At 44.9% G+C, this 23,806-nt stretch overlaps 1 protein-coding gene across 2 annotated transcripts in view; it reads right to left on the bottom strand.

The window, feature by feature from the left end:
• ZDHHC14 (zDHHC palmitoyltransferase 14) overlaps positions 1 to 23,806 on the bottom strand; it is a 245,392-nt gene that overhangs the window by 59,927 nt on the left and 161,659 nt on the right. For both annotated transcript variants that reach the window (XM_006197701.3, XM_006197702.4), the window contains exon 3: positions 3,379 to 3,537. In XM_006197701.3, the coding sequence (XP_006197763.2) occupies positions 3,379 to 3,537 (159 nt within the window). The remainder of the gene's footprint in view (positions 1 to 3,378; positions 3,538 to 23,806) is intronic.

Raw genomic sequence — 23,806 nt, 5'->3', positions numbered from 1 at the left:
AACTGGGGGTGGTCAGATAATCTGCCCAGGTTCCAATACTATCCAAGGACAAGACCAGGATTCAGCCCTGGGTCTCTGAATGTCCCAACCACCTGGCTGGGCTAACTGGTCCTATATCAGCAGCAGAGTTTGCTCCCTAAGAAAGCTTTTCCCTCAGTCCTCAACTCAAAGTACAGAGCCCCTGTGACTTTGCTCTCATTTCAGACTTATTTAAAAAAGAAAAATCCTCTTCTGAACTGCCCGGGAAGCTGCATTTTACCCTCTCCTCTCCCAGTGCAAAGCGACATTTGTGTGCGTACCTAGGAGCTGCCAATCCAAGCCAAACCCCTTCATTACAAGGGAAGGGAAGCCACGTGTGCTAACCCTGGCTTGCAGCACATCGTCGTATTTTCCTCCCCTGGCTGCAAAAAGTAGAATTCTTTCAATACAAATTTCTATCTAAAAATAAAATAGTGGCAAATTCTGCAAATACGCTTCTCAGTTGGAGACATCTGATTTCCACTCTCCTTTCCTGAATGCATAAGGTCCAATTCGTTGGTCAGATAATGGGTCACACCAAAGGCCCAAATGTAGTGTAATGAACTGGGAAGCCAAAGCGACGTAGGTTTGAATCACTGTGTGGTTGTTCTGTGACTGCTGTGAGCAGCTTTATTTTAAATCAACTGTACAATATTTGTCTCACCTGTCCTCCCCAATGGGGGTTTGCCAACCTCCAGCCCTGGGACCATCAAGTGACGTTTAGAGGCAGCAATGTGTTCTCTGTCCAGTTTCCTCCTCTTGAGCCCACCCCAATCTTTCCCCCTTCCTCTCCTTTCTCTTTGCTGTTCTGCATCTTCTCATGATAGGGCAACATCATGTTTGCTTGTGGGAGTTTAGATTAGCATGGTGACTTGGATTTATCAGAAAGGTTGCTCAGAAACTATCAGAAGGGCTCCTAACTATTATAGACTGATGGCTCTTATTTTCTCAGCTGGTAGTTTCTATAAAAAAGGGTACTTAAATAGTTATACTATGTGAGAAGTACACCATTAACTTGATATATGATTTTGGTAAGAGGATTTTATATCTAATTCATCAGAGTTCTTTAAGGAACATGTAAACCTATGGGTGATGGGGGGAACAAATGAAGGAATTATATGAACTTTTCGGTAGTGTTTCACAATATAATCTGAAGAGAATTTTAAACCGCTACAAGATAGGGAGAAAGTTTTATCATGATTAGGAATCTAGGCTACAGACAGAAAACAGAAGATTGAGACCAACTGACACAAATGAATGAATAGAAACAGTCAAGGGTCCAGTAATGGGTGAACATTTTTATAAATGATACGAAAAGGAGGTGCCCAGTAACCTCTTTAGGTCTGTAGGTAATAACCCCCTTCCTATAAATACTGTCTGGAGCAAGTCATTAGCCCTCCAGGAGAAGAAATGCAAAATAACATAAAATTTTATGTGAAGAAGTATAAATTACATACTATTCCATCACGCAATAATATCAAAGTCACAACCCAAGAAAGGGTCCTGTGAATCCCTACAGATCATTTCCCTAAAGATATTTAAGCCGCTATGCGGCTTTGGCTCAAAAGTGTCCTCAAGGTGGGCTGGCCACTGGGGCTGGAGTCACCAGGGAGAGTATTAGAACACAAAAGCTGTCATGTGTCCTTGTAGAAACCCTGCTTGTGTCCTCAGATAGAGGACCAGGTAGAGTCTTGGTCATCACACCTGTGGAGGGCCACAGTGGATCAAGAAATTGGCCAGAGAAAGGCAACTGAAATGTCAAGGGAACAGTAGTAATAACAGAACAGGAGCTAACAATTACAGAGCATCTGCCAAAAGCCAGGCACCGTTCTAAGTGCTTTGGATGCATTAACTCGTTTACACTGTCAACCATCCCATGAGGTGCTTCTATTGACATCACTGTAGAGGTGAGAAAACCAAGGCAGAGGGGGATGAGGTAGCCTGTCTGAGTCACGAAGCTAGTATTTGTACCCAGGCCATTGGGCGCCAGATTCCAGGCTCTTAACTGATTCTTACTACACAGGAAAGACTGAACAAAATTCCATGCTCTTTCACTGGGGAACCAAAGGCTAAAAGTAATCTACCCAAGTTAATAAAACCAAGACAAGGCCTGATAGGGAAAACATGGACTTTCTACCAAACTGTAGATTATTAAAGTTAGGATAAAGTACATTTCAGACAAATAAAAGGAAAACTGCTTTGCACAGCAGGAAATACATTCTATAACATTATATTTTTCTCAAGAAGAATTGAGACTGCAAATTCTAATCAGCTCAAAAAGTGCTGCCAATTGATAATGTGTTACTAAGGGAAACCAGGTTTATTCTGAAGTGTTCTATTTTTTTTAGGTATGAGGTTAACAGGATTTTCATGCCCATTTGCCCAGGAAAATCCTTGGTTATTTCTACTAGAGGCAGGCTGTGTGGCTGAAGACATGTGGGTTGTCCCCAGTGGAGCAAAGCTTTGGTCCGTTTCTCACTACCCTTCTTGTAACTTGGGGCTTCAGCTGTCTCCTTGCCAACCGCATCTCGGAGAAGCTCCATCCCGGAAGAGAAGATGGTCTGTGGATGCGGGTAGCAGCTCTTAGTCTCAAGTGACAGGAAGTTTTTGCTAAATAATTCCAAGGGGATAACACCCATATCAGTTGTAGAAATCCTGTGCAGGGGTGCTGGTGGCCTAACAACAGGGCCGAGTCTGACAACTAAGGACCTCTTGCCCCACTGTGTTCCCTCTGCCTGTTTCCTAGTCTGTCCTGGAGAAAACAAGTTGACAGAGAAGGTAGGTCTTGGTGGTCTCTGGGAAGAGTGATGATGCTAACTGCGGGCCTGGAAGTCTCTTGGCCTCTCTGTCTCTTTTCCTCTCCCTGGCCTTCAAATGCCTCCACCTCCCCAGGCAAAATGCCACTCTGAGGAGTTGGGAGACTTGCACAAATCACATCTGGGTATATACAGAGGCAGCTCCTTGGGCAATGAAGGGATCTCGGGGTGAAATGGTTTTATTTCAAGTGCCTGCCCATCTGGCAGCTCCCAGGAACAAAGAACTCCCACTCTGTTGTGCATACCCCGAGGAGGAGAAGGTCTAGGGCACTGTGCTGTCCTAGAGGTGTTGCGGGATGTAAAAAGAAAAACTCAAAAAGGTTTGGTAACGCTAGGCTTGGTGAACGAGATCAGTGGCAGGAGGCAATAGGGTTGAAACGTTAACTATTATTTAGTTGTTTGGTTTTGAAAGATTAAAGAGACACACATGTTGACTTTCTTTAGCACAAGGTCTAAATCAGAGGGAATCAGCTACTCCATCAGCTACAGACATTTGAGCACAAGCGTTAGAAGCGGAACAGAGGCAATTTCTGCTTCTACTCACCTACGCAGTTATCGCAAAGGCTACAATGAGAGGCACGAGGGGGCCGGAAAATCTTGCAGGTGAAACAATATTTAAGTTTCACAGTCTGGCCATTGATGATGACTTCTTTGGTTCTGGGAGGTGGGCGGTACCCCCCTGAACTGGTGCCGTTTGCGATATCTGTGGAGAAAAGAACAAAAGAGCACAGGCGCTTAACACGGCACTTCAGCTCTGCAGGCTCTCGCGCCCGCACCCAGGCGGCCTGGAGTTTGCATTTCCAAGTGCAGGGCCCACACCCGGCCTCGGCGCACCTGTGCCTTTCTGGGAGGCATCTGATCCCAGACACAAATGCTGTAGGTCAGAGAGACATCTTCACGGCTTGGGGCTGGGCGTTTACCACTCCACACAGGCGGGAGTGGCCACGTGACTGAGCTCTGGCCAATGGGGTGTGAGCACGCATGGCCCCGCCCAGCCGGTGGGGGCCTCCCCTAAGCCTCCCTGAGCCCCACCCACTCTTCCACGCCCCCCTCCCAAGGCCACCTTGGAGACACAAACTGGGGGCCCTGAATGACTACGCACAGGAGGGCCGCCCCTGTGACCTCCTCCCTGGGTGTGCGCCAAAATCCCACAGTGCTACACCAGTTAGCATTGCCCTAATTACTACAATGAGTGATAATCACATCAGGAACAATTTCCTTCTCCAGTGGTGTACTCCAAATCCGGCTCAAGAACCTCCCCACTTTGCCCACTGGCCTCCTCAAAAATACCAGATACTGGATGGGGGGAAATACAGATTTAAATATATATTTAAAGAAATCATTAAATGTATATTTAGAAAACAATTTCCATATTTTATGGTCTGAACAGCATCTTTTATTTTCTAGAACCAGTTTTTAGGATGTTGAAGAAAATACAAATACGTATTTTTTTTAAAGTTTCTTATAACCTGGCTCTCATCCCTGAGTTCACATTAGAATCACCCAGGAAGATTTTAAAGCTCTCCTGGTGCAGGGACCCTGTACCAGACCCATTAACTCAGAATCAGTCGCCCAGGGTGATTCAAATATGCGTCAGGGCTGAGAACCCCCTGCTCTACAGGAAGATAAAACATCCCATTTTATTCTCATCTAGACCCCCTCACAGCCAGAAAGAGCTGAGAGCAGCTGGCTGTGCAGCAGGAACAGAAGCCCTCGGGTAAATGGAGAGGAGCAAGAGTATCTGACGGGCTCCGGCTGAGGCTCCGCCGTGGATAAACAGGGTGGAGAAGCCTTGGCGGCTGGAGGAAATCTTGGGAAGCTTCTTGGTGTTCTCTTAAAACACAGCTGGCAACACCAAAGGTAGCTGTTTCGTTTTAATTCGTATACACTTAAAGGGCACACTATCTGACGGCAACAGCGGCAACAAACCTTTGATAAATTTCCAAAATGATAGGAATCCGCTCAGCACTTCCCACCCAGCCCCACCACGAATGCAGCCTGAGTGGGAATTGCAGGGAGAGCTTCCAAAACTTCTGATACTACTGTCCTGCCCTCGGAGATTCTGATTTCAACTGTGGGGTACAACCTGGCATCAGAGGTTTTAAAAGCTCCCCACGTATGGGGATCTGCAGCCCCAAAGTTGAGAAGCACTGTTGCAGGGCCATGTCACAGTGGTCCACGCAGGATCCGCGTCATCTGCAAGCTTGCCAGAGAAGCACATTCTCTCTGGGTCCTGCCCTGGAACTAGTGAATCAAAATCTGCATTTACAGAGATCCCTCTCCAGGGTTCATGCACTTTAAAGTTTGAGAACCCGGCTGTCGGGTGCAGGTAGACATCGCGCATCCACACATCATATGTGCCTCTTAACTCTCACGTTCCTCTTTGCCATGTACCCAGATACACTCCCGTGTATGACAGAGAGCTACACTTGGAGAACACAGAAACCTAAAGAAACTTCGCTCACCGGCAGGGGCTGGTTCCCAAATCACACACCACGTGGAGAACCTGGTGATTTGGAATAGCCAATAGCACCTGCAGAGCTGCACCCTCAGTCCCCTCAGCCCCTAACCAGGGCTGCTCTCACTCACAAAAGTCACAGCTCACAAGTCATGATTCTGGGGGGTGCCTCCTTTTCCCTCTTCTTCTTTAAAAGCCTCTTGGAGGCCTGAAACCTGCCCTGAGCCCTTTAGCCCAAGGCTTTGGTATTTGTGAAAATACCAAGCCCAATGGCAGGACAAGCACCCTGAGGCGCTGCCGGCGATCTGCTATTCCCAGAGAATAAAGTTCCACAAGCAGGTTGCGGAAGGAGAAGGAAGGAGAGGGATGTTCAGAACATCCAAGAGGGAGAAGGCGGCATGGTGCAGGGAGACGGAAGAATGAGGAGAGCCCTCCTGCTTCACCTCTTCGCTGCGGACGGTCATTCCACTTAGAATAACTGAACAGCCGTGGCACCCTCCCAAGGACTCTGGGTGGCCTTGTCAAGCAGGACACCCTTTCCTGGCATGTCCCCCACTTCCTGGCACCCCAGGTGGCTGCCCTATGAAGCGGTGCTGAGTTCAGTAGGCATCTGGAGAGGCAGCGAGCTTCCAAAGCCTGCACACCGGGAAGCGAGAGCAGCCCAACTGGCTCTGTGATAAGGGAACAAAGAGCCCTTCCTGAACTCCCAGCAAGGCTGCGTCCTTCTTGAAGCATCAGGGCAAAAATAACTGGCTTTAAACACATCAAAGACAAGGTCAGAGCTCTACCGGTGCCCACCGGATGCCAGTGAGGCCTAAATAAATTATGACTTGGTGCCTCACTAGCCTGATGTCAGCTGTGAAATCTACTGTGTCTCCTCCGTTCTTGAAAACATGGGAAGGAAAACTAGAAAGTCAAATATAGATTTAAAAATAACAGTAGTCCCATTTTGTGTTACTCTAACCAGAAAAGTTTAAAAACTGATTTGTCAAGAAACGTGTTTTGAGAAGCAGGGATGACAAACTTATCTATACCAGCATGATTCCCAAAAAACCCTGGTTGTAAGTAGCAATGACTTTAAATATGTGAATATTTACCAAGCCCCCTTAAGACAAACTCAAGTGATCTTAGATTTCTAAAGTCCATTTTTGAAAGATTAAATCTCTGATAAAAAGTGAGCCGAAGGCTGGAATTGAACAGACACAGTAAACTGAAGCTTAGGAATTAATCTAAAACCAAAACTTTTTGACCAAATATTTAGAGAGCTCTTTATGTGAAAGAAACGGAAGAATTAGAGCACCCAGCTATGCCATGAAGGGACTGAAGGACCACAGAACTTAAAAAAAAAAAATCAGCCAATATTTATGAATTGTTTCTTATACGCAAAGTGCTGCCCCAGAGGCCTGGAGGACCCAAATGAGCCAACAGAGATGTCTCATGGGGAGTGGTTCGCGAGGGGTCCCACTGGGCTGTTTGGTGAGCCCTGAGTCCCCCAGCCACCCCTGATCTGCTCTCTTCATGGCCTTCAGAGCCCCCTCTCCCAAGTGCGAGTTTGAAAAAGATGCTCCCAACCTCTCACGGGGTGCCCAAGATCTTTCAAGCACCCGGCCTTTCTCTTTCTGCTATGCAATCTTATCCAGCCGGCCTCACTATCCAGCAGAGGGACTCGCACACAGTAGGTCCTCAGGAATGGCCTGCCAAATAGAAGGCCAGCTGTCCTGGCAGGTAGGGAGGAATGATGCTGGGAAGCACAGGATGTGTCCCCACTCCTCCATGCCCACCAGTCAGTCACACTGCCCAGTGACCAGTCCCTCCCGGTGAACTCCTCTCACAAGGTCTCTCTGAGGCTGTTGCTCCTCTTTCTGTGTCCACAGCCTTGGCTGGTCCAGAGATCCATCTCACATAGCTATTCAGTGCCCCCTGGGAGGGGCTGGGCAATACAGGTAGTTGTCTATTTCAGGGTACCCCTAAACTGTTGTTTCTTTCACATAATAAATTCAATAGTTGCCCCAGACCAACAGCTTTTGGCATGCCTGCATCCATGGCGGATGTGAATAATGGAGCCCCTAAACCTACGGCTTCCAACAGCCACATGAGGACAAAAGAAGTGTCTCCTTAACGTTCAGACTGACACCAATGGCAGATCAGGAAATGCTTCTCATCCCTGAGGATGACAAGTGCCCGTGGTCTGCATCCCAGGGCACAGAAGGTGGTTCCCTGTCTAACCTTCAGTTGCTCTGTGGTTTTGGTTTTGGTTTTGGTTTTGGTCGTTGGCAACAGTTGTGCCTCTGCTTCTTAGGACTGCTCTCTGAGGTCTAAAATACAGTTGTGGAAAAAGAAGAATTGAAGTCTGCCATAGCGAATGGGTAAAGAACACTAGAGTTTGGGGGGAGGGAAGCCTCTAACAGTTCTGCAAGTTTATACGAGTCACTATTTTTCAAGGATATTTTTATACACAGGTGTTTCAAAAGAAAACGTAAAGCTTGAAGCGGTCTTCTCCTTGATAAACTCCCCGCCTGCCCACCCCTCCAAATTGCTGGGAGCTGTTGGCACAGAGGCAGAAACAGTCAGAGTCTCTGTCTGGTATTAACCTCACAGTCAGCCTACAGGTGAAGAATTAGGAGGGCGGGGGACAGAGGAAGGGGGGCTGTTCAGTGCAATTTCAGGGACACAAAACTGCCTGCTTACTAAGTTTTTCACTCAAAGAGAAGTCCTGGGCTTGCCAGAGGTCTTAAGTAAGTTGTTAATACATGCCAATTTCAAAGCCACTCTCCAAAAAATAAGTCATCTTTTCTCTGGAGGAATAACAGAGTGCTAACATTCTGAGAGACCCCATGTGTCTGCCATCTTATTCAATCCTGCCCCAAATTCAGGGACAAAACTGACGAACTTTTAAAATTGCTGAAATTCACCATATAAAGGAACACAGCTCTGATTTTTTAAAATGCAAAGGGGAAAAAAAATCCCAACTTACAAAAGACGTAGATTAAGATTCTTTTCCTTCACCAAAAAGATGCAGAAGGGTGTCATTCCCTGGTGCACTGACGTTTCATGGACCATTCGCCGGCTGAACGCGCAGCCGCCAGAGCAGGAGAAACCTCTGCTAGTAGGCGCCGAGCCAGAATGAGGATAAAGCGTCTCTGCTTTAGGAGATCAGTCACAGGGAAAGCGTGGTTTGCTCTGTCCTCAAGCCTTCATGACTGCATCGACTGCATGTGCTGGAGGACAGCTGTAGCCTCTACTGAATCTGAAATTTTCACAAGGCTCATTTCAGGGATGCTCTGAGGCATCTAGGACACAAACAACCCAACCTTGTGCTGGTCGGTTTACCCTGAAGGAAGATTTAACACAAGATCTTAACTTACAGTTTGTAAACTTCCAAGTTTACAGGAAAATATTAACAATGACTAGTTGTTAGACAAGTCAACTTCTGTTATTTTAAGTGTTAGGGAAAAGGTAGCACAAATTCTGCTCTGTCTAGATTTTGGTTAGGTTTCCACTCAAGAGAGTAAAAATGTGAAGATTTTCTCACGAAGACATTGGGCAGCAGCTGCTTTGCCTCCACAAATGCTTGTCTACAAAGATGCACGTGAGGGCTCATGGAGGGGTGACAGTTCCCAGTCCTCTTTTCTCCAGTTAAAAGCTTCACTAAGTCACTTTGTCTGGAATATTTGTCTTCAAGGACTGAAACCGATGCTTCAGATGAGGCTCCAGTAGGTGGACTGAACCACATGGTGGGCAGACGGGTTGGGGGCTCCTCTGCTTAGGGGAGCTCATCTTAAGGAGAAGCAGAGGGTGTCCACAAAGCAGAGCAGGAGAACTAGGGAAGCTGATGTGGGGGAGCCAGATGCAAGGGCAGGCCCTACGTCAGCTGGAATGGGTCCTACAAGGAACAGAGGACACATGACATTCAAGGACCAGTTATTCTTTCCAAATTGTTCACTCACTCAGCACCTATGAGTGCTGGAGGCACCCTGGTGGGCAACATAGACCTTCAAGGAGACCTGGTCCCTGCCTTTAAGGAGTTTACAGCCTAGTGGAGGTGACAGATAATAAATGATCACACAACAAAACACATCATTATGCACAGAGTTATTTTGAGTCACAGAAGCAGGGAAGGTTGGCTGGTGTGGGCACTCTTCACAGAAGAGGCAGCATTTGGACCAGGATCTGAAGGACGATTGGGTAGGGCTTCCCTGGTCAACACGTATGGGGGTGCACCTGCTTATGTGTGTGCAAGAGGGTGTGTGCACACATGCTGGGGGTTGGGAGGAGGACATTTCAGGCAGAGTGAGCAACTTGTGTACTGGTCCTCGGACGAGAGGAAGATGGTATATACAAGAATGGAAGGGAGGCCAGTATGATCAGGAGTGAACAGGAGACAGTCAGAGAGGCAGAGGGAAAGGGGCTGGATTGCACAGAGCCTTGTAGTCATGCTTGGGATGGTGGCCTTCATCCTAAGTGCAAAAGGAACCTTAATTGTTAGTTTCATCTCAGCTTGGCTAAGCCATGACCAAATGTTAGGCAAACACCAGTCTAGATGTTGCTTCAAAGGTATTTCTAGATGAGAGCAACATTGAAATCAGTTGACTTTCAGTAAAGCCGATTACCCTCCCTCATGTGGGTAGGCCTCATCCAATCAGTTGCAGGCCTTAAGAGCAAAGACTGAAGTTCCCCAAAGTAGAAGACATTCTCCTCAAGACTGCAGTGTAAGAAACCCTTTCTGGGCTTCCAGCCTGCTGCCCTGTGTAATGTGGACTCAAGACAGCCACATCAACTCTTGCCTGACTGTCCAGCCTACCCAACAAATTTCAAACTCTCCAGTCTCCACAATTGCATGAGCCAATTCCTTAAAAATAAGTCAATATAGCTCCTGTTGGCTTTTTCTCCAGAGAACCCTAGTACAGAAGCCAAGAGTTCTATGCTGTGTAGTAATGCGATCAGTTAGGAATGAAAAATTATTGCATTGACTGCAGTCTCAAAGATGGACAGGGGGAGGGGAGGCAAGGTGGATTCAGGGCCAGTTAGGAGGGGTTGGAAGTACAGTCCAGAGATGATGTTAGCCTGAAACAGACTGGTGGCTGTGACAACGGAGAGAAGTAGATATATTCCAGAAACATGCAAATGGTGACTCCCATTATTAATGGATAAATGAGAGGCAAGTGGGTGAGCAGGATGGGCCTCAGGCTCTGGCTGGTGGCCAGGGAGCACAGTGGCAGATGGTGGCATCATCCCTTGAGGCAGGGAGCATTGCCTGTCTTGGGGAAGGTGCCGCGGGGCAGGAGGAGATCACCTTCTGGTGTTGAGTGTGAGGAAGCATCGCACGGGCAGGTGCAGAGAGAGAACAGGGTCGCAGAGGGAGGGAGGGGCTGGAGTGACACGAGGAGAGAGGGTAATTTCAGAAGGTGCCGGAAGGAGGGCCCAGATTTGCTGAGTCACTTCGTGTGTGTCAAGCACATCGGGGAAACCCCAATACTGGATTCCCTCTCGGGGACTGATGGAGCATCAGCACGACAAACGGGGCTTCCCCATCATACGTGACTCCTGCCATCCAATGACCCTCCCATCCTGTGAGACAAGGAGCATTGTGTGGCATGCCCGTGTGGGAAGTGCTGATGTCAGAGGTGAGAGCTGGTGGGGACAGCAGGGTTTCCTCAGGACAAATGGGGTGATGCTGTGACGGACGGGTGGATGCTGAGGTAGAGCAGGAAGGAACTGCACTCCCTGTGGGCTGGACTGAGAACGCTGGAAACAAAGCCAGCATTGGCAGCAGGCGAGAGGGATTAACCCATCATGCCCAGAATGCCTGGACCACGGGCACAGAGATGGCAAGAGCATGGGGCCAGCCACCATGAGACACGACAGGCTTGCCCTCCAGTAGGCAGAGTAATCTAAGGATGCACAGACGAGAGGGATCCTCATTCAGGGATGAGGGGGTGGGGGTGGGGGAACTACTACAGATTTCTGGGGGTGGGGATGAGCAAGGGGCCTGGCTTATTCCATATGAAGGGCCTGGCCTGTCTGCCCCTGCTGGCGGCCTGGGTGGTGGTGGTGCTGGGTACCAAATTCTTCCACTGAGGCTCACACCTGCTATGGTGGTGCCGCTTTCATGAGCAAAGCAGGGTGAGCAAGGCCTGCTACGGGGTCTGTGGCTGCCTCCGAAGTCCTCAGTGAGAGGAACCAAATGGAGTAGGCGCAATGGGAGTGACGCCAAGAGGTGAACGGTGCTGAGGGCATCCTGACTCGTACGTGTGCCCCCAAGCCCCTCACCAGCATATTAAGAACTCAGAGTTGGTGGAAATGTGTAAAGGGCAGTGGGCGCTCAGGCTTGACCTTGCCTCCTGTGACTGTGAAGCCAGTTTGAGTTGTAGGAGATAATTTCACTTAGAAACCACAGGGGGTTGGAGCTTATTGTAGACTTGGTCATCAAAGGGCTTGTGCGATGGACCTCCTTTCAGAGAGAACTTTGTCAAGAAAAGAGCATTTGTCAGATGAGGACTTTAATCAGCACTGGCTCACCTCACGAGAACCTGGCTGACTACTCAGGGCTTTAAGAAGGAATTGAGAAAAACACAATGAAAATATTTGTAGAGAATTGGGCAAAACACCCTTTTTCTCTCTACTAATAGAAAACAGAAAAGGTAGCCACAAAGAACGAGCTTCAGGTGTTACTCAGTGCTGGTTTAATTCATTCATTCATTTGAATATTTATGAGGAACCTACTATGTGCGAAACAGTCTTCCAGGTGCTGCCGATACAGTGATGAGCAAGATCAGTCTTCTGTCCTGTCATGGCTTATACTCTAGGGAGGGCGGATAAACCCAGAGTATGGGTTTTTAATCATTATGTGTGCAAACAAATCACTTTTAAGAACAGCTCTTAAACTTGGCTGATGATCAAGATCAACCGAAGGCAGTGATTCTCAACCAGAGGGGATGTCGCCCCAGGAAAAATCTGACCACAGACAAAAATGTCTGGAGGCGTCTTTGGTGTCACCAGTGGGAGGGAATGCTACTGGCATTTAGCGGGTAAAGCCCAGGGGTGCTGCTTAAACACCCTACAATGCACAAGACAGAACCCACAGCAGAATTATCTAGCCCCAAATGGCAACAGTTCTGAGTTCTGAGAAACCTTGATCTAGAACCTTGTGACTCAAACTCTGGTCCATGGATAAGCAGTGTCAGCATCACAGGAAGTTTGGAAGAAATGAACAATCCCAGGTGATAAGGGTGCACATGAAATTCGAGAAGCATTACCGTAGATGTAAACACTTTGTGAGGCCAGCAGAACAAAAGCCTGGTGAGGTCCACTCTCATCCTCGGAGATGCTCTCACAAGATAGTATGTGAAGACTGCTTACCCAGGAGCATTTAAAAATACGTAGAGTCCTCACTCCTGAGGATTCTTCTCTGCGGTAGGGACTAAGATTCCGCATTTTTAGAAAAGCTCCCCGTGTACATCAGATGAAGACAGGTTTGGGATCCAGGGCAAACACTGTGCATGTAAGAGGTAAACCCTTAGGCAGAGTTTCAGTATCGCTAGCTGGAGAAACGAAGTGGCTGGCTAAGAATGGAAGCACCAGAAAAAAAGATGTGTGCCATTTACAAAGATGCTAACATTACTGAGAGAGTTGATATTGTCTAGTTAATTATGGAAAGTCTGCCTAATGAAACAGCCAGGCCAGGTTTTCTAACTCTTCGTTCTTGTTTTATTTATAGTAGTGTAACATTTTGTTCAAAGGAAATCTTACAAAGAACTTTCATATCCAAAACAGGCAAGAGTAAAGCAGCATTGGTTTACACCCACAGTCCAACTCATCATGTGCTGTGGTTCTAGGGGGAAACAGACAGAAAAATACCATGACAGACCACAGCTACAGTGTGGAGTGAAGCCAAGTTTAGGTAAGAGAGGCCTATTACATTAAACTTCGTTAAAGGAGAGAGCTTGTCCTCATTTGTGTGCCCTCACAGAGTTAAGGAGATGGCTATGAGCATGAATTTTAACTGTGACTGTGGAGTGGGAAGCATCTATCTTCATTCTGCTGCAAAAATAATTCCATGAATAAACAAGTTGATATTGTACAACACAGGGAACTATAGTCAATATCTTGTAGTAACCTATAATGAAAAAGAATATGAAAAGGAATATATGTATGTATATGTATGACTGAAACATGCTGAACACCAGAAATTGATGCGACATTGTAAACTGACTACACTTTCACTAAAAAAATGAAAATAATTAAATAAAAAAAATAATTCCACGAGTTTAAACTCAAATATTCTTAAAAATAGTTCTGAAAATATACATTTCAGAAAATAGGGACATAGATGGCATTGATGAAGGGAGTGATTTTTTTTTTTTGATCCAGTGGAGAAAATAGGTCTCAGTTTCTCCACATTTAAACTATGACGATTTCGGTGCCTGTAATTCAGAGGCACTGTAATTCATAGACATTCATGAACTATCAGATGCTATGATGTTGACAACTATCAAAATTTCTTTTTTGGGGGGCCTGTCCAGATCCTGTAGGGCAAAATATCTATCTATCTATCTATCTATCTATCTATCTATCTATCTATCTAGCACTAATTAATGCAATTAAAGATAGAAGAAAAAGAAAGTGCTTAGTAGCTATGGCCTTTTAAATTTAATTATGTTAATCCCAAACATGCTCATAGCAAAATGAAAATTAATGACAATCTGATTTTTTGCCATACTATTTTTTTTGCACATGGATGCCAAAGTCTTGCCCTCAAACATAAACAAAATGAAAGTGGCTTTGTCCTTGCAAAGTTTTAATTTCCCCCAAATTTTGTCCAAGTTCTCTGAGCACACACACAGCACTGCTGTGCTGCATAAGTGAAAAGCAATTATTCTATTGAAGGTCAAAGTGAGAAATACTTGCGTGTGTTTCTTCTCCATGGGGCACAATTCCTGCATTGTCAGAGGCTACTAAATACTGTACAATGATAGAGATCAATTTGCGTTGTCAGTGTTTGCAATGTTATAAGACAAGCAGATGAGAACAAAGGTGAAAACTGGGCACTAGAAATCACACGAAGGCAGGGCTGTGCTTCTCCGTTATCACCACGAAAATCTGATTGGCTTTTTTTGAAATTTGAATAGCATTTATATGAGAGCGTTAGCAAGGACCTGAATGCAAGAACCAGCTTACATCTCAATCGGCACAGTAATGTTATAAGATTTTACCTTTAGCACTGAGGAAAAGAAAATTCAGAATACCAGGACGGAACTAGTAGATTCTATTTATAAATACATTGTACTTTAATGAAAAAAAGGCCCATTCATTGTGGTCATATACTCTTTGCTCTTTAGTCAACACAGTTTGGTTAAAATGAATAAGGATCTTCAGTAAGTTGGCTATTATAAACCTATCTATAGATCCATCTACCTATCAATTATCTATCTACCTACAAACTACCTACAAACTTCAGTTTTTAAATATATCATATTAGCAATAACCATTTGGAAACTATAAAGGGGTAAAATCCCATTTACAACAGAAAAAACAAGCACAAAACTCTAGGAATAAACCTAACCAAAAAAATGGTAAGTAGGTCTCATATAAAGATAACTATAAAAAACGATATAGAGACTTTTGAAAAACATGGAGAGACATTCTCTATCCTGGAGTGGAAGCTTCTGTATTTTTAAATATGTCAGTTCTAACCTGGATGACTTTATGTGTCTATTACAATGTTAATGAAAGTCCCAATGTGATTTGGGGAAATTTTGACAAACTGGAAAAAAATGATTCCAAGCCTCATCTGGAAGAAAAAACAGGTGACAATATTTGCAAAAGTAAAATAATGAGGGGAAATAATTGTCCTGGGGAAAAAATGAAACATTGGAAAAATAGAACATTCCCAAATAGATGCAAGTTCTATAAGATTCTGTATTTGATAAATACAGAGTTTCAAATCACTGGGGGAAGGATGGATTATCAAATAAATAGAATTGGGATAAATATCTAATCTTTTAGGGAGAAAAAAATCTAAAGTTGGAGCCATACCTCAAATCTTATACCAAAGATTTAAATGTAAAAAATAAAAAGAATTATTTGACATAAATTGTAGCAATTTTGGGGGTGTCTATCTCCTAAAACAAGGGGAATAAAGGCAAAAATAAACAAATGGGGCCTAATTAAGCTTAAAAGCTTTTGCACAGCAAAAGAAACCATCGACAAAATGAAGATAACCCACTGAATGGGAGAAAATATTTGCAAATGACTTGATTGTTAAGGGTTAATATCCAACATATATAAACAGCTCATACAGCTCAACATCAAAAAAACAAACAACCCAATCAAAAAATGGACAGAAGACCTAAATAAGAAGAAATGTAGATGGCCGGTAGGCACATGAAAAGATGCTCAGCATCGCTAATCATGAGGCAAATGCAAACCAAAACCGCAGTGAGGTATCAACTTACACCTGTCAGAACGGCTATCCTCAAAAAGAACACAAATAACAAATGTTGGCAAGGATGCGGAGAAGAGGGAACCCTTGTACACTGTTGGTGGGAATATAAATTGGTGCAGCCACTGGAAAACAGTATAGAGGTTTCTCAAAGAAACTAGAAATAGAACTACCATATGACCCAGCAGTTCAACTCCTGAGAATATACCTGAAAAAAACAAAAACACTAATTCGAAAAGATACGTGCACAATAATAGGGTTCATAACAGAATTATTTACAATTGCCAAGATATGGAAGCAACCTAAGTGTCCATCAACAGATGAATGGATAAAGAAGATGTGGTATATACATACAATAGAATACTACTCAGCCATAAAAAAGAATGAAATTTTGTCATTTTTTTGGCAACATGGAGGGACTTGGAGGGCATTATGCTAAGTGAAATAAGTCAGAGAAAGACAAATACTGTATTATACCACTTATATGTGGAATCAAAAAATATATAACAAACGTGAATACATAAAAAAGAAGCAGACTCACAGATACAGAGAACTGGTGGTTACCAGTGGGGAGAGGGAAGGGGGGAGGGGCTACATTAAGGGTAGGGGATTAAGAGGTACAAACTATTATGTATAAAATAAGCTACAGGGATATATGTACAACATGAAGGATATAGCCTATATTTTATAATAACTATAAATGGACTATAATCTTTAAAAATTGTGAACCACTGTATTGTACACCTATAACATAATACTGTCAGCATCAACTATTCTTCCAAAAACAATTTTTAAAAATTTTAAATAAAAAGATACAAGAATAGAACACAAACTTATCAAATTTGGGGGTTGGAGAAGCCCTTTTAAATATATGACAAGGCAGCAGACATAAAAAGATAGACAGTTCTGACTAGACAAAAAAATTTTAAAACTGTATGTCAAAAAACTCCGTAACATGCAAATGATAAAATAGAAATGTATTTATTTTATATATAACAAAAGGTAATATCTTCAAAGAGCTCTTACAAATGATCAGGAAAAAGACAAATATTCCATAAGAAAATAGGCAAAACAGATGAACAGGCAACACACACAAAGAAGGAAATATGTCAGTAATTATATTTAAGGAGTTTGTAATTTGCTCCCCTCAGTTTCAAACAAATGAAGTCAAAGGTTAGTGTTAAATGATATTTCGTATTGGTGAGAGCAGGGAGAATAAGCATGTTCCTGTACTTTGGGCAAGAATATAAATTAATGCAACCTTTTGAGGAAGACGTTGGCTATGTATCTCAAAACCTTAATAACATATATATCCTTTGACCTAGAACTCTTAGGCATTTGACTTAAAGAAATTTTCATTAATATGGATTGCAACACTGTTTTTTATTATTAAAAACTGAGAACAACTTAAATATCAATAAGAGGGCATTGGTTAAAGAATTATGACATATGATCATACAATGAACCACCCATTCACCTATTATAGACAGAGTAGAATGGTTCGTAATACATTAAGAGGGACAAAAAATAACCTGTTTCAAAATAGTAATGCACAATGTGAACACACGTTTGTGTGAAAATATATTATGCAGAGAAAAAATGCTAGAAGAATGCATCAAATGTTAACCATGGATCTACCTGATTGGTAGGATTAAAGAAATAAAATTAATAAATTAACATTTATTTTAATTTTTTTTTTTGCGGGAGGAGGTAATTCAGTTCATTTATTTATTATTATTACTGTGTTTATATGGAGGTACTGGGGATTGAACCCAGGACCTCCTGCATGCTAAACATTGCACTCTACCACTGAGCTATACGCCCCCCCATTTTAATTTTCTTTTTATGCTTTTCAAGGTTTCCACAGTCAACTTATACTACTTTGTAATGAACAAAAATGTTACTTTTAAAACAGAGTTTGGTAAGAGGATTTGGAAAGGGATTGAGATGGCTTTGGCTCCCTACCTTTCATAAACTGAGATGTCAAGGGACATACCTCTGCTGTTTTGAAAAACAACTATGAATTCATAGGTTTCATCAATAATTTTAAAAAGAGGTCCTGTCCACCTCTCCTGAAGATGGCTTGTAAGATTATTTTAAGATTCTTTTTTCATTCCTGAAATTCTATGAGAAAGAGGTTGTTTGACTCATCAAGGACCACTTACAGCTCCTGGACTTTTAATTCTCCTCCTGGCCCCTGGTAGCCATAGAGTGCTATGTGGGGCCAAGTCACAAAATTAGCTCACTTACTTAACACAGATCATCTCAGCACAGCATTTATCTCTAGGGAAAATGCCTTTTGTGCTACTGGGCATTGCACTCTTTCATCTGCCATCTCACCGAACCATCCTGTGCAGTGAGGAAGCAAGGGTGTTTCTTCCTGGGGGTCAGGAGACGCAGTTACGTTGCCCTTGCTCTGCCATCACCGAGGGACTTAGCTTCCCGAGGTTACTGAGATCTGTGTAATACGGGGCTGGAGAGATAACCAGTGAGGTTCCTAACTGTTTTGGAGTATAGGGCTCATGTTCCCCAACATCCTGACTCCACTTTGCTTTGTGCTTTTCAACATATGTGTGACTAAGTTTGAATACCACTGAATAACTTGCCTGTGTTCTCCATGAACTCATTTCTTGCATTTCTGCATTAGTCCCACAAGCAGATGGTAAATGGGTGGAAGGCACACTTGCACGTAAGCACTTAATAAATGCTTGTTAACCTGAATCCAGCCCACCATTAAACCAATAAACTCAACTCAACACCTTTCCACTTACAGCTATTAAAATTAAAGTATTCAAATACTCTTACTTTGCATTGAATCCCTGAGGATGTGATGCGATTCCTTTACCCACAAAAGCAGCACAAAGAGCCCACCCATAGACCTCTAGCATCTCATCTCTAGGGCTCCACACTTGCCTTGGTGGGTCCACAGCAGCCCTCAAAGGCCCAAACCTGAGTTCCCCAGCGCCAGGTCTGACACAAGGCCATGGGAAATCAGGCAAGAAGCGCTGTATCTAAACTTGCTCGTACGATCAGCAGCGGTGACTTTGCATGTCCTTACTGGCGCTCAAAGGTACTTTAATAAAGGACTGTAAGTGCTGTGAAATGAAAGTGTGAAAGAATGGAACAGAATTCAGGTAAGTTATTTATCAGTAAGCACCTTGTGATGAATAGCAGCATTGGCTAGATTTTGACAAAAAGAAAACAATTTCACTTTTCTTTGTGTTCTTTCCAATGCTCACAAAGTGACTTGCAGTAGAGTCAAAAGCTCACTAGATGTCTGTTGGACTGGATTGGCTGAGAAGGAAACTGAGGGCCCAGTTCAAAAGATTAGCATGTAACAGTCACCAATTTATACATATTAAAAAAAATACATATGTGTAAATATAAAAGAATTCCTAAAGGCCTATAATTCTCTCTCCAGCCACACATACATATTGATATCTCTGAACGTAATTAAGTTCTTTTTTTCCCTTCTGGCAAATAAAGATGACTTGCTCAGATCCCAAGCTTGGTTGGCATGAAGAGTGAATTAGAATCAGATTCTATGTCTCTTGCCTCTGATAAAGCAAGTGGCACCCTACCCTCATTATGCGACAGTCAGCAGGTGCCAGCTGAGACCCCCACGAAAGAATGTTTTAACTGTCAAGAATGTGATGTTTGATTTTTTTTTTAATTGTCTGGTAAGCAGGGTAGAGATTTCTCAATTCTTTCTCTTTCGTCAATTAGAAAAAATATGACGGAGAAATTCTTTGAGGTTCCAGCCCAGTTTCATCTCCGCAAGGGTTCTGATATTCTCCGAGCGAAGAACAGCAGGCTTTTCCATCTCTGCCCTCGAGCTGGCCTGCAGACCACAGAGTCCAGCAGACAGAGCTGCTGGGCAGGGCCCCGCGGGGATGACCAGATGCCCGAAGCCCCTTAGCCCACCAGAGTAATCTTGTGTTCCACTTTCATTCAGACTCCTAGAAAAGTCCCAGAACTGCAGTGCTGCCCCAACAACTGGACTAACCCAGAAGCTGGGCTTTCAGAGGCCCTCAGCTGCTTGTTTTTGAAACAGAGCGGGTGATGGGTGGTGGACATTCCCCTCATCTGCTGCCCACGCCCCTCCCCACACGCCTGGACCACAGAAGTCTTGGCGTCTCATCAGCACTCAGTCCTGGCCAGGCTGGCCAGGCTGCCCCAACTAGGGGGCAGGTCCAACCCCCACCCCCATCATTTTTGCATCCTCTAGAAAGAAATGGCCAGATTTGTTCTGGACACAGTGTTGATAAATGGAGCTGCCCAGCCTAGACCACTCTTCACTGGGTGTCTGTCTCTCTAATAAGCATTTCTCAAGAACCAGGAACTGAAAACAAGGCAAGAGTACATGCTCCCCCTTTAGACAGAAGAAGTTTTACTGGGAGGCAGGTGTGGAAGGGATTCTCCGCACCCCCTATACACAGTCAGAGCAGGACAGTGCAGGAACCAACCGCTCCTGTGTTCTCTCTTGTCACCCAGACCTGCCCTGGCTCCCCATCCAGCTTAGGGCCAGGGAAGAGGCAGGTTCCTTCCCAGCCCAGGTTGGGCTAGGACAGGGTCTTCCCAGGAAACACTCCCAGATGCTGCCGTATTGTTCCCTGGGGGGCAGGGCTTCCTTCATCCAGCCCTGGGTCAGCTCTCTGCTTCCCCCTCCAGACTACAGGCTCGGAGCCAAGGTGAGGACCCTGCCCTGTTCTCCTAGAAGTCCCTGGTCCGGCCCAGCACTGTGTACCTGGGAGACACTCAGTGGGTCCCTATGGAGCCAGCGGGTCCTGAGACCACAGATCCTCACGTCTGAGAGGTCCAGGTGTCTGACTGCCTGCCTCACTCTCTTTCACCTCCTGGGTGGCCACCTGCCAGGAAAGGAGTTGCTCCTGACGGGTTCTAGTCTCTTCCCTGACTTGGGAGGAGTGGGTGCCTGGGGAGGCAGGAGGTGGGCAGGAGACAATGGATTGGGGGTCTTGCTCAATGGCTTCCCAGCTGACATGACCTCCATCCTCTAGGGGGGCTGTCAAATCCCCCGGGTGCCATCTGTGCCTCACAGACACAGATGCTCCATCTGCATATGCATTTGGTGACATCTGAAGGCAGCAGATCTCAAGCATTACTGTGTGAAAGGCTCACTTGGAGAATGTGCTAGAAGCAAATTCCCAGGCCCTCTCTCTTAGAGGCTCTGATCTGTGGGTTCAGGAGGGAGCCTGAGACTCTGCATCTTAATGAGCAGCTTAGGTGACTCACCCTGAGGGGTCTGCAGACCTCAGGGCGACTGACAGAGTCTTAGACTCCTCCTCCCCCACGGGTATGTGCGGACAGCTTCCACAGCCCCTCTGGTGGGGACACCCCAGCCCATGTCTCTCTAGAGACACTCCATGTAGAGCCTGAGCAGCAGCTCCTGCAGGGCCCCCGACCTCAGGCTCCTAACAGAAAAGCGAGGGCCCACACAGAGAGCAGACGAAGGCGCACCCTTCCTGGAAGAGTTTCCAGCCTGGCAGCTGGGCATGGGAGCTGCGCTGGCCCTTCTCCTGGTTCTCAGGTTAGGGGAGCCTGGACCCTGCTTCCTTCCCTTGCTGCCCAGACCAGTGGTGGATTCACACGCTCTTCGGTGATGCTCCGCCGCTGGCTTCAGGCCTCACGGCCCCAGTCCGCAGCTGCACCACCTGAGATCCCCCACGCCATTTGTGGACCCCTTCAGACTGAACCTTCTGACCTTTCCCAGCAAAAAGCTTTCTGAGTTGAGGAAAGCAAATTTTTCTTTTTTCTTTTTTGGTAAATTATAAGCATCCAGGTTTCTCATTTAACCCACAAAACCCTCAGGTATTAAAAGAAAAAAGTAAGACTCCAGGAAACTCCATACGTTATTCATCTACATTATGCATTTACATTTACGCTTTTACATCCATCTCTGCATAAGAGCACCTTGCGTGCTGTGCCAGGTGCGTGTACATGGTTTATGTCCGTCAGATTATAAACCGAGGATAGCTGCGCTGTCATCTGTGTCCCCTATAGTTATCCCAGTGGAGGACAGAGGGTCTCACATTTGAGACTTTAAGACACGCATATGCCCTGTGGGGAACCCAAATCTCCTGTAAGAACGTCCTGGGGAAGGTGCTCATGTGTGAGTAAATACATTTCATTACCCAAAAGGAAGACATATGGTAAAGAAACAGCATGTAAAACTGTAAAACCCACAGGGAGCCCTAATCTAAGCCCTTGGCCCAGCCAAGCCCTGGCTCAGCAGGTGTCGGTGAAAACTCAGGCAGTACAGCCGTCCGAAATCTCGCTCCCTGCTCATCCTCATCCACCCAAAAGGGCAGGCTTTTCACACTTGCAGGATATTGTTTTGAGAATTAGAGTAAACATCAGACTCAGGAGCAGCTGTATCAGCCACTCTCAGTACCGACTCTGAAGGGGTTTCCTTTGAGGGACGGTGCTTGCTCAGGGTGGCAAACACACCCGGGGTCAGAGGACCGGCTATCCAGTGTCTCCCTACTGTGTTCATTTCAGTGCCGGCCACTTTCCGGTTTTAGTTTCTCATGGGCTTTGATTCTAAACATGTCATTGTAGCCTTGTTCAGTTTCCCATTTCTTATGTTCTGACAGATTTGCGATTAGACACAATATCCATCACAAAGCTGCATGTCGTGCTGGTATGAGCAGTTGGCTGTTCAGTCTCTTCTGGTTAATGCATCCGTTCCTCATAATGCTCCTGTGAGTCAGGCAGGGCCACTGTATCCCGTTCCCGGACGAGGAGATGCAGCCCCAACAGAAGATTCGTGATTTGCCAAGGTCAGGCGACTAGTAAGTGGTATTTCTTAGTAAACGTTTGTTGCAAGGACATCTGCTAGAGTTTGTATAATGACAGTAACCTTTCTCTTCTGATTATAAAAGTACTACCTGCTCATCCTAGAGAATCTGGAATATCAGAAATCCACAAAGAAAAAAATTAAAACTAAAAATTAAAATTTTGTGGTCAATCCAACCACAAAAATCCCTGTGCATATTTCTTTCCAGGCATTTTGCTAAGCTTATGTATATGTTAATGTTGCAGCAGACATAGTGTTTTATGTTTTGCATATTTTCATTTGACAGTGCATCAAGATCATTTTCATAAGTCATTATATATTTTTGAGATCAACATTTTATTAACTTCCTTCATAACAGTCATCATAGAAGCATGCAATAATACATTTATCCATTTTGCTACTGCTGTACATTTAAGTTGCTCTGAATTCTCTACACTGTTATAAATCTCTACAATGAACATCTTCTTATTTACTTTTCAAGTCAGGTTTAAATTTTGCTCCCTGAAGTTCTGTGAAGTGAGTCCTATTTCAATTTCCTTTCAGATTGGATTTCTTATAATGTCTTGTTACTTTGGTTCTCACATTAATTTCTAAAACAATGTGGAAAGACTGCTGCTAATGGTCCTTCTACAAATTCTATGTCTTGAAAAACTTTTCTTCCAGACTCTCTTCTGGGTAAAACATTTATAACTGGTATACTACAAAGTAATATTCAAGACAGCCTGGAGCTTGAAATGAGGGAACACAAAACAGTGAAATCAATTATTTTAATATTACTTTAACTGAGAAATGAGAAGTGTCCGTGAAACATGAACAGCACTTTTCTTCCAAGAAGGCGTCCTCTAAGGTGGCAGAGGAGTTAACTCTCCCCAGTGGACCAGGGACAGGCAAGTCTCTACTTTGACGGATTCTTCCCAACAGCCCAGGCACAGAACAGCAACCAAAGCAGCTCAGAATTCAATGGCCAATCTCACCTACAGAAAGAGGAGGCAAGTGGCTGCTTCTGGAGCGGGGTATTTCAGTGCTCTTGCTGGAGAGCTAAGCTGTCTTGGAGAAGAAAGCGTCAGAGGGGAAGGCAACCAACTGCCCTGCTTCAGCCGCTCGGCACCGACAGCATCGGCACACCTGCTTCAGAAGGCGGCCAGCAAGCCAGGTGCCTGGGCTGAAACCCGCTTGTCACAGAGAGACGGTGTTGCTTCTGACGGCCAGCTGCGTCCGGTGAATCACCTCTGCAACCTGCTTCTGTAATCACCATC

This window comes from Vicugna pacos, chromosome 8 (assembly GCF_048564905.1).
Source record: "Vicugna pacos chromosome 8, VicPac4, whole genome shotgun sequence".
NCBI lineage: Eukaryota > Metazoa > Chordata > Mammalia > Artiodactyla > Camelidae > Vicugna > Vicugna pacos.
This window is presented reverse-complemented; position numbering and strand designations above follow the sequence as displayed.